At 44.9% G+C, this 10800-nt stretch overlaps 1 protein-coding gene across 1 annotated transcript; it reads left to right on the forward strand.

Moving 5' to 3' along the window:
• Positions 1-6105: 6105 nt before the first annotated feature.
• Positions 6106-10338, forward strand: LOC115416593 (protein ANTAGONIST OF LIKE HETEROCHROMATIN PROTEIN 1). The gene is made up of 2 exons (XM_030130413.1): positions 6106-6288; positions 9244-10338. The coding sequence occupies exons 1-2, from the start codon at positions 6106-6108 to the stop codon at positions 10336-10338; spliced, it is 1278 nt and encodes a 425-aa protein (XP_029986273.1).
• The last annotated feature ends 462 nt before the right edge of the window (positions 10339-10800 follow it).

Genomic DNA, 10800 nt, shown 5'->3' on the forward strand with positions numbered 1-10800 from the left:
GACCCAGACCTGGTTTAACTGGTACAGACCCAGACCTGCTTTAACTCATACAGACCCAGACCTGGTTTAACTGGTACAGACCCAGACCTGGTTTAACTGGTACACACCCAGACCTGCTTTAACTCATACAGACCCAGACCTGGTTTAACTGGTACAGACCCAGACCTGGTTTAACTGGTACAGACCCAGACCTGCTTTAGCTGGTACAGACCCAGACCTGGTTTAACTGGTACAGACCCAGACCTGCTTTAACTGGTACAGACCCAGACCTGGTTTAACTGGTTCAGACCCAGACCTGGTTTAACTCATACAGACCTAGACCTGCTTTAACTGGTACAGACCCAGACCTGGTTTAACTCATACAGACCCAGACCTGGTTTAACTGGTACAGACCCAGACCTGGTTTAACTGGTAAAGACCCAGACCTGCTTTAACTCATACAGACCCAGACCTGGTTTAACTGGTACAGACCCAGACCTGCTTTAACTCATACAGACCCAGACCTGGTTTAACTGGTACAGACCCAGACCTGGTTTAACTGTACACACCCAGACCTGCTTTAACTCATACAGACCCATACCTGGTTTAACTGGTACAGACCCAGACCTGGTTTAACTGGTACAGACCCAGACCTGCTTTAGCTGGTACAGACCCAGACCTGGTTTAACTGGTTCAGACCCAGACCTGGTTTAACTCATACAGACCCAGACCTGCTTTAACTGGTACAGACCCAGACCTGGTTTAACTCATACAGACCCAGACCTGGTTTAACTGGTACAGACCCAGACCTGCTTTAACTGGTACAGACCCAGACCTGGTTTAACTCATACAGACCCAGACCTGGTTTAACTGGTACAGACCCAGACCTGCTTTAACTCATACAGACCCAGACCTGGTTTAACTGGTTCAGACCAAGACCTGCTTTAACTCATACAGACCCAGACCTGGTTTAACTGGTTCAGACCCAGACCTGGTTTAACTCATACAGACCCAGACCTGCTTTAACTGGTACAGACCCAGACCTGCTTTAACTGGTACAGACCCAGACCTGCTTTAACTCATACAGACCCAGACCTGGTTTAACTGGTACAGACCCAGACCTGCTTTAACTGGTACAGACCCAGACCTGGTTTAACTCATACAGACCCAGACCTGGTTTAACTGGTACAGACCCAGACCTGCTTTAACTGGTACAGACCCAGACCTGGTTTAACTCATACAGACCCAGACCTGGTTTAACTCATACAGACCCAGACCTGGTTTAACTGGTACAGACCCAGACCTGCTTTAACTGGTACAGACCCAGACCTGGTTTAACTCATACAGACCCAGACCTGGTTTAACTGGTACAGACCCAGACCTGGTTTAACTCATACAGACCCAGACCTGGTTTAACTGGTACAGACCCAGACCTGGTTTAACTCATACAGACCCAGACCTGGTTTAACTGGTACAGACCCAGACCTGGTTTAACTCATAAAGACCCAGACCTGGTTTAACTCATACAGACCCAGACCTGGTTTAACTCATACAGACCCAGACCTGGTTTAACTGGTAGAGACTCAGACCTGGTTTAACTGGTACAGACCCAGACCTGGTTTAACTCATACAGACCCAGACCTGGTTTAACTGGTACAGACCCAGACCTGCTTTAACTCATACAGACCCAGACCTGGTTTAACTGGTACAGACCCAGACCTGGTTTAACTCATACAGACCCAGACCTGGTTTAACTGGTACAGACCCAGACCTGGTTTAACTGGTACAGACCCAGACCTGGTTTAACTGGTACAGACCCAGACCTGGTTTAACTCATACAGACCCAGACCTGCTTTAACTGGTACAGACCCAGACCTGCTTTAACTGGTACAGACCCAGACCTGGTTTAACTCATACAGACCCAGACCTGGTTTAACTGGTACAGACCCAGACCTGGTTAAACTCATACAGACCCAGACCTGCTTTAACTGGTACAGACCCAGACCTGCTTTAACTGGTTCAGACCCAGACCTGGTTTAACTCATACAGACCCAGACCTGGTTTAACTGGTTCAGACCCAGACCTGGTTTAACTCATACAGACCCAGACCTGCTTTAACTGGTACAGACCCAGACCTGCTTTAACTGGTACAGACCCAGACCTGGTTTAACTCATACAGACCCAGACCTGGTTTAACTGGTACAGACCCAGACCTGCTTTAACTGGTACAGACCCAGACCTGCTTTAACTCATACAGACCCAGACCTGGTTTAACTGGTACAGACCCAGACCTGCTTTAACTGGTACAGACCCAGACCTGGTTTAACTGGTTCAGACCCAGACCTGGTTTAACTCATACAGACCCAGACCTGCTTTAACTGGTACAGACCCAGACCTGCTTTAACTGGTACAGACCCAGACCTGGTTTAACTCATACAGACCCAGACCTGGTTTAACTGGTACAGACCCAGACCTGCTTTAACTGGTACAGACCCAGACCTGGTTTAAACTCATACAGACCCAGACCTGGTTTAACTGGTACAGACCCAGACCTGGTTTAACTCATACAGACCCAGACCTGGTTTAACTGGTACAGACCCAGACCTGCTTTAACTGGTACAGACCCAGACCTGGTTTAACTCATACAGACCCAGACCTGGTTTAACTGGTACAGACCCAGACCTGGTTTAACTCATACAGACCCAGACCTGGTTTAACTCATACAGACCCAGACCTGGTTTAACTCATACAGACCCAGACCTGATGTAACTCATACAGACCCAGACCTGCTTTAACTCATACAGACCCAGACCTGGTTTAACTGGTACAGACCCAGACCTGGTTTAACTCATACAGACCCAGACCTGGTTTAACTGGTACAGACCCAGACCTGCTTTAACTGGTACAGACCCAGACCTGGTTTAACTCATACAGACCCAGACCTGGTTTAACTGGTACAGACCCAGACCTGCTTTAACTCATACAGACCCAGACCTGGTTTAACTCATACAGACCCAGACCTGGTTTAACTGGTACAGACCCAGACCTGGTTAAACTCATACAGACCCAGATCTGCTTTAACTGGTACAGACCCAGACCTCCTTTAACTGGTTCAGACCCAGACCTGGTTTAACTCATACAGACCCAGACCTGCTTTAACTGATACAGACCCAGACCTGCTTTAACTGGTACAGACCCAGACCTGGTTTAACTCATACAGACCCAGACCTGGTTTAACTGGTTCAGACCCAGACCTGGTTTAACTCATACAGACCCAGACCTGGTTTAACTGGTTCAGACCCAGATCTGGTTTAACTGGTACAGACCCAGACCTGGTTTAACTCATACAGACCCAGACCTGGTTTAACTGGTACAGACCCAGACCTGCTTTAACTGGTACAGACCCAGACCTGGTTTAACTCATACAGACCCAGACCTGGTTTAACTGGTACAGACCCAGACCTGGTTTACCTCATACAGACCCAGACCTGGTTTAACTGGTACAGACCCAGACCTGGTTTAACTGGTACAGACCCAGACCTGGTTTAACTCATACAGACCCAGACCTGGTTTAACTCATTCAGACCCAGACCTGGTTTAACTGGTACAGACCCAGACCTAGTTTAACTCATACAGACCCAGACCTGGTTTAACTGGTACAGACCCAGACCTGCTTTAACTGGTACAGACCCAGACCTGGTTTAACTGGTACAGACCCAGACCTGGTTTAACTCATACAGACCCAGACCTGGTTTAACTCATACAGACCCAGACCTGCTTTAACTCATAAAGACCCAGACCTGGTTTAACTCATACAGACCCAGACCTGCTTTAACTCATAAAGACCCAGACCTGGTTTAACTGGTACAGACCCAGACCTGGTTTAACTCATACAGACCCAGACCTGCTTTAACTCATAAAGACCCAGACCTGGTTTAACTCATACAGACCCAGACCTGCTTTAACTCATACAGACCTAGACCTGGTTTAACTGGTACAGACCCAGACCTGGTTTAACTCATACAGACCCAGACCTGGTTTAACTGGTACAGACCCAGACCTGGTTTAACTCATACAGACCCAGACCTGGTTTAACTGGTACAGACCCAGACCTGGTTTAACTGGTACAGACCCAGACCTGCTTTAACTCATACAGACCCAGACCTGGTTTAACTGGTACAGACCCAGACCTGGTTTAACTGGTACAGACCCAGACCTGCTTTAACTCATACAGACCCAGACCTGGTTTAACTGGCACAGACCCAGACCTGCTTTAACTCATACAGACCCAGACCTGGTTTAACTCATACAGACCCAGACCTGGTTTAACTCATACAGACCCAGACCTGGTTTAACTGGTACAGACCCAGACCTGGTTTAACTCATACAGACCCAGACCTGGTTTAACTGGTACAGACCCAGACCTGGTATAACTCATACAGACCCAGACCTGGTTTAACTCATACAGACCCAGACCTGGTTTAACTGGTACAGACCCAGACCTGGTTTAACTCATACAGACCCAGACCTGGTTTAACTCATACAGACCCAGACCTGGTTTAACTGGTACAGACCCAGACCTGGTTTAACTCATACAGACCCAGACCTGGTTTAACTGGTACAGACCCAGACCTACGTTTGTTTCCGTTCCCTCTGTCGTTTCCTCGGTATTGAACCTTTCTTCATGTTTTCTTCCTCTGTATTGAACCTGTATTGAACCGTTTTTCAGTATAAATCCAGTCTTTTCTTGTATTTAATGATCATGTAGATGTTGTTTCTTTTCATATCCACAGCTGCATCCACCAATGAAATTCTGACTTTGTGAATTCTCTTCACACGACTAATGTAAACAGTTCAAGCTGAACTAAACTAAAACACAGTAAAGGAAATAAACTGTACTCTAACATAAAAAATAAAATATAAAAAGGTCAGATAAAATGAAGTGAGTACACTGTACAGACGGATGATTTGACAGGATTCAAAATCCTGTCACAGTCTGAGCTGCACCAGTTTGGAAAAACTGCAGATTTGTGGTTTGGGTGTATAGCATTGTGATAACCATAATATTGTGATATTTGTCATTCACCTAAAGAAATACCAGTTTCATCCACTAAGAAAAATGCTCCTTAACTCTGTGAAAATGAGCCAACTGTTGATACGCTGGACACAATTAAATATCAACAAAGGTAATGAAAAAAAGAAAAGTAATTATTGCACCTGTTTATGATATGGATATTATAACCCTGACCCTCACATGAACAGTTTGTGGTTCAAATGCACGTCTGTGGTCTTTGTCTCACGGTGATGACATCATCATGGTGCAGCTGATGTCATTCCGCTCAGATTCCACCTCTGTCCAGAACTGATCTAACATGTGAAAGTCTGACCTAAATGAGTGGATGGAAGTTCCCACTGTCTGCTCCTGTCCTTAAACGCCTCTCTGTCCACAGTTTCTACACGTCCTTTTTTTTCTTCTTCCTCTTTTTTCTTCCTCCTCCTTCATACGTCACTCTCTCTATCTGAAGCTTTTCTTTTTTCCTTCCTACCTTTTCTCTCTGGTTTTCATCAGTTTTTCCATTTTCCTTCCATCTCCCACTTTCTTTTTTTTTTTTGTCTCTGTTGAGTTCATCTCAGATTTCTTTCCTTTTCCTGCCTCCTACTCTACTTTTATTTTATGGTGGAACTGTGTGTGTGTGTTGAAAGAGTTTATCCACGTTAAACTAATGTTAACTCCAGGACAGAGACCGGTGGAATGTGTCCCAAATGTTTGTGTGACGTGTTTGATAAAAGCCTATGTTCCCAGATGGTCTATATATGAGTATTAGTGTGTGTGTGTGGTGGATGTTCCCAGATGGTCTATGTATGAGTATTAGTGTGTGTGGTGGATGTTCCCAGATGGTCTATTTATGAGTATTATGCCGTGTTTCCACTACGTGGTATCGGTTCGACTCGACTCGACCATTCCTGGAGAGCGTTTCCATTACAGGATACTACTGACGTAGAGTGCCTGGTCGTCACAGTGACGCGGCGCGTAACGTCATCTACAACGCGACACAGCTGGCGGTAAAAACAAAGAGGGCGAGGAGAAGAACAACAATAACAACGACCACGCCATACAAACACACGATGGAGAATGTCGATGTTGGTATCCTTGGTATGTGGCTGTCTGTCACAGCCAGGAGGAAACTGTTGTTCCAGAAGAGGCTGGAAGCGGCGAGACGAAATACCGAGGAAAAGTACAGGAGAGTTTGGGAAATCCTCCAGAACTCCGACGATGAAACGAGTCTGTTTGCACGGCGACACATGAGGGTGAGATAACCTGAGAGATGTAGCTACAAGCTAGTTCAGTGGGTTAGCGAGATATATTGATTATATGTTGTGGCGTATTATACTGTTAGCCAATGTACGGTGTATGAAGGCCAGCGAAGGCAGCTGTGCGCTCACAGGAGGATAGATTACACTGGTCTGCAAGGAAAATGCTTCTAGACCAGGGGTCGGCAACCTTTAACACTCAAAGAGCCATTTCGACCCGGTTTCCACGGAAAAGACAACACTGGGAGCCGAAAACACTTTTTGACATCTGAAATGAAGATGTTAGCCTATATATACCGTTAATTCCGGACTATAAGCCGCTACTTTTTTCCCACACTTTAAACACTGCGGCTTATACTCCGACGCGGCTTATACAACGATTTTACCGGTGCCGCGGCTTGGTGCCGCGGCGCACCTCGGTGGTGGTGCCGCGGCGCACCTCGGGGCCAACGCTAGGTGCCGTTGCACCGCCGTACCATGGCTCGGTGCCAGGTACCGTGGCACCGCGGTGGTGCCTCGGCTCGAGGTGCTGGTGGTGCCGTGGCACCGGTGGCACCCAGTTGTGGCACCGCGGTGCCACGGCACCTGGCACTGAGCCGTAGTACTGCAGTGCCATGGCACCTAGCGTTGGCCTCGAGGTGCCGCGGCACCTTGGTCATGCCATGGCACCTGGCATCATTAAATGTTCTATTTTCTTCAGATATTTTTATTTTCTTAGATTTCTCCATACTTGGCCTACCTGGGGTTGAAAGTCTCGATAAATGTACGGCGTTTTGGCGGGCTGTTGGAGAGTGTGACGCATATTTTGAGCGACGAAAAATAATACAATACATATATATATAATTTTATTTTAATATTTCGAGATCACAATAATCTTACAATTTACAACTACAATTAAACAAACGAACAAACACAAATAAAATACTTTGTTCAGATATTGTGCAGTTTTGGTGTCGCAGGGCATTCCGCGCATGCCGGCTGCCGGCTGACACGTCAAGTGCTGTCAAACGTCTCTGAAGAAGGCGAATGCTGATCACCGAAATTGCACAAGGTCTGAAGAAAGAAGTTAAAAACTTTGACTTAATAAGAAGACATGATACACGTTTTTGAGACAAATAACATACACTTCAATCGGACACTTATAATTTATTTTCCCAAGCCACGCAGAGCCGTAACATAAGGATGAAAGAGCCGCATGCGGCTCCGGAGCCGCAGGTTGCCAACCCCTGTTCTAGAATAAAAGCAGTGAAATTTTACTGCGGGTTATTCACTGACAAAGAAGTTTGGCTGAAGTTTCCAAGATACATACTTGGGCCAAAATGTGAAACTTGAAAATTAATGAGAATGAGTTTTACTAAAAATGATTAGTGTTAGAGCCACTCAGTGATGGGCAAGCTACTTGGAAACTGTAGTGAGCTAAGCTCCCAGTTCCTCTGCTATAAATGAAGCTTCACTCCACAGAAGCACCACCCAGTCAAATGTAGCAGCTAAGTTACACAAACACCACAGAAGGAGCTCACTACGTGACGCTACTTTAAGTTGCGCCAACTTCCATGGTGATAAACACAAGAAACTACGTTTAAATTACCAAATACATGCAAAGTCAATTCCACTGGGTTATCAATATGCCAGAGTAACTGTAATTAAAGACCAACAATCACTGGCCAGTTACTGACATCTGCAGACCAGGATGTAATTAACAATGCTCAGTACGGTCCAGTTGGAGCTTAAAATCACGTGGAAGTGGAAGGCAGTAAACATAATGCTTTGGATGGTTGTGCAGGCAGGGGACTCACTAAAACCCAGGCGTTTCACCCGGGGGTGGGGCTCTACGTCCTAAAAACCAGGCATTTCACCCAGGGGTGGGGCTCTACAGGGTGGGGAAGCAAAATTTACAATGAACATTCAGTTGTTTTTTCTCAGCAGACACTACGTCAGTTGTTTTGAACCCAAACATATACTGATGTCATAATCATACCTAACACTATTATTCATACCTTTTCACAAACTTTTGCCCATATGAGTAATCAGGAAAGCAAATGTCAAAGAGTGTGTGATTTGCTGAATGCACTCGTCACACCAAAGGAGATTTCAGAAATAGTTGGAGTGTCCATAAAGACTGTTTATAATGGAAAGAAGAGAATGACTATGAGCAAAACTATTACCAGAAAGTCTGGAAGATACTATTAAAGAAGAATGGGAGAAGTTGTCACCCCAATATTTGAGGAACAGTTGCGCAAGTTTCAGGAAGCGTGTGAAGGCAGTTATTGAGAAAGAAGGAGGACACATAGAATAAAAACATTTTCTATTATGGAAATTTTCTTGTGGCAAATAAATTCTCATGACTTTCAATAAACTAATTGGTCATACACTGTCTTTCAATCCCTGCCTCAAAATATTGTACATTTTGATTCCCCACCCTGTACGTCCTAAAAACCAGGCATTTCACTCAGGAGTGGAGGTCTATGTCCTAAAAACCACATTCACTTTACAGGTTCTATCAGTGGAAGATTTATACATCTATTGTATAAATGTACATAAACCAATATATATGTGTAATAAGACTTCATCATATACCTTTATAACATCAGCAAACCAACACTTGTCATTTGTTTTTCATTTAATTTGATTAAAATATGTAACATTTAGGGCATTTTAATCTATGAATCATATATTTCCTGAAAACATGTAGACCGGTGTTATCAGGAAGTAAATAATTTCAGTTTGATGTGTCCATGATTAAATTCATTGTTTCGTTTTGCCTGTTATAGGACTGTGTTGCACAAACACAAATCTTGATTCGGTCTTTGCTATTGTCACAGTTAAAAAGGTCTTTGTCCTTGTACAGAGATGATATGAGATTTGCTTGATTTTCAGTGTACTTTTTATAAAGTCTATAAGCCCTCTAGATCAGTATTTAAATGTGTGTGTGTCTCTCTTTTCTTTTTTTAGATCTTTCACTCTTTGCAAAGCTGCCGTCGTAGACCATCTGTTTGGAAGTTTAACCGAGCTACTGAGTGGTGGGACGTCATTGTTCCCAGCTTCACTTCCCTTCAGTGGCTGCAGAATTTCAGGATGTCTGAGGAGACATTTATCTACCTCTGCGACAAAACGCGCCCAGTGATGGGGAGACAGGACACGACATTCTGTGAGTGTGTACCTCTGAAGAAGAGAGTGGCCATCGCACTGTGGAAGCTTGCAACCGGCTCTGAATACAGAACTGTCGGCCATCTTTTCGGTGTGAGCAGAACCACTGTGTGCCGGTGTGTACAAGAGTTCTGTGCTGAGCTGTTGTTGGTACCAGACCAAATTTGTTTTCCAGACCTAGAGAAGTTTGCAGAAATGGCTGCCTACAGCGAGAACCGGTGGGGGATCCTGCAATGTATTGGTGCTATTGATGGATCACACATACCCATCTTGGCACCACAGGAGTACCACTGTGATTATTTCAACCATAAAGGCTGGCACTCCATCATCCTTCAAGGTGTTGTAGATGGAAAGGGACTCTTCTGGAATGTGTTTGCAGGACTTCCTGGGAGCTTGCATGATGCCCGGGTCTTGAGACTATCCACTTTGTGGGAGTTGGCCAGCCGTAGCAACCTCTTTCCAGTACACACAAAGAATATTGGTGGGGTGAATGTCGGCTACTTCATCCTGGGAGACTCTGCCTACCCCTTGCAGAACTGGCTCTTAAAACCATTCCCTGACACTGGACGATTGACACCAGAACAGCAGATCTACAACAAGAAAATCTGGAGAGCATGGGTAGTGGTTGAAAATGTCGTTGGTAGACTGAAGGGAGGGTGGCGTTGTCTCATGAAAAGAAATGACTGTGATGTCAAACTCGTAAAATCTATGACGCTGACCTGTTGCGCCCTGCATAACCTCTGCGAGAATCATGGAGAGACATACGACATCGACTGGAATGCCCCCGTAACAGCAGCAGAGCCTGTTGTTGCAGTCACAGGGCATAGAGGAGGAGGGCAGGGATGTCCGAGAGGGTCTTATGCGCTACTTGAGCAGCTAAATTACTACATGACATGTTAATTGTTTGTACTGCGTTTATATTGTTTTTCATAGCTGCCTGTAATGTTCATTGAATTAATCCGGCTAGCTCACAGTATAGCAGCCTGGGGATTAGCCTCATGTGCTGCACAACAGTTAATGTGTTTTTCCTGCTACTCGTCTTTTGTGTGAACATAATAAATGTTGAACCATCTTTCCACATGTGTGCCCCCCTTTGCTTTTGTCAACTGTTTTTAAGTGTCAGGGTTTGGTAAATTCAGTGCTAAAGCCCTTAAAACAAGAAACCATAATGACAACGTGTGTAAAGTTAAGTAGTTTAATAAACAAACAAATGTGCAAATAAAGCAAACTATATACATAAACAGAACAAACATAAAAGAAATTAGTGCAAAAGAAACTCCAAAAAAACTGCAAAATAGCAAACTATTTACAATTTAGTGTAAAACTATATACAAAAGGCATATTGGTGGCAGAGGACACAGG

The sequence above is a fragment of the Sphaeramia orbicularis genome, unplaced genomic scaffold (assembly GCF_902148855.1).
Source record: "Sphaeramia orbicularis unplaced genomic scaffold, fSphaOr1.1, whole genome shotgun sequence".
NCBI classification, from domain to species: domain Eukaryota; kingdom Metazoa; phylum Chordata; class Actinopteri; order Kurtiformes; family Apogonidae; genus Sphaeramia; species Sphaeramia orbicularis.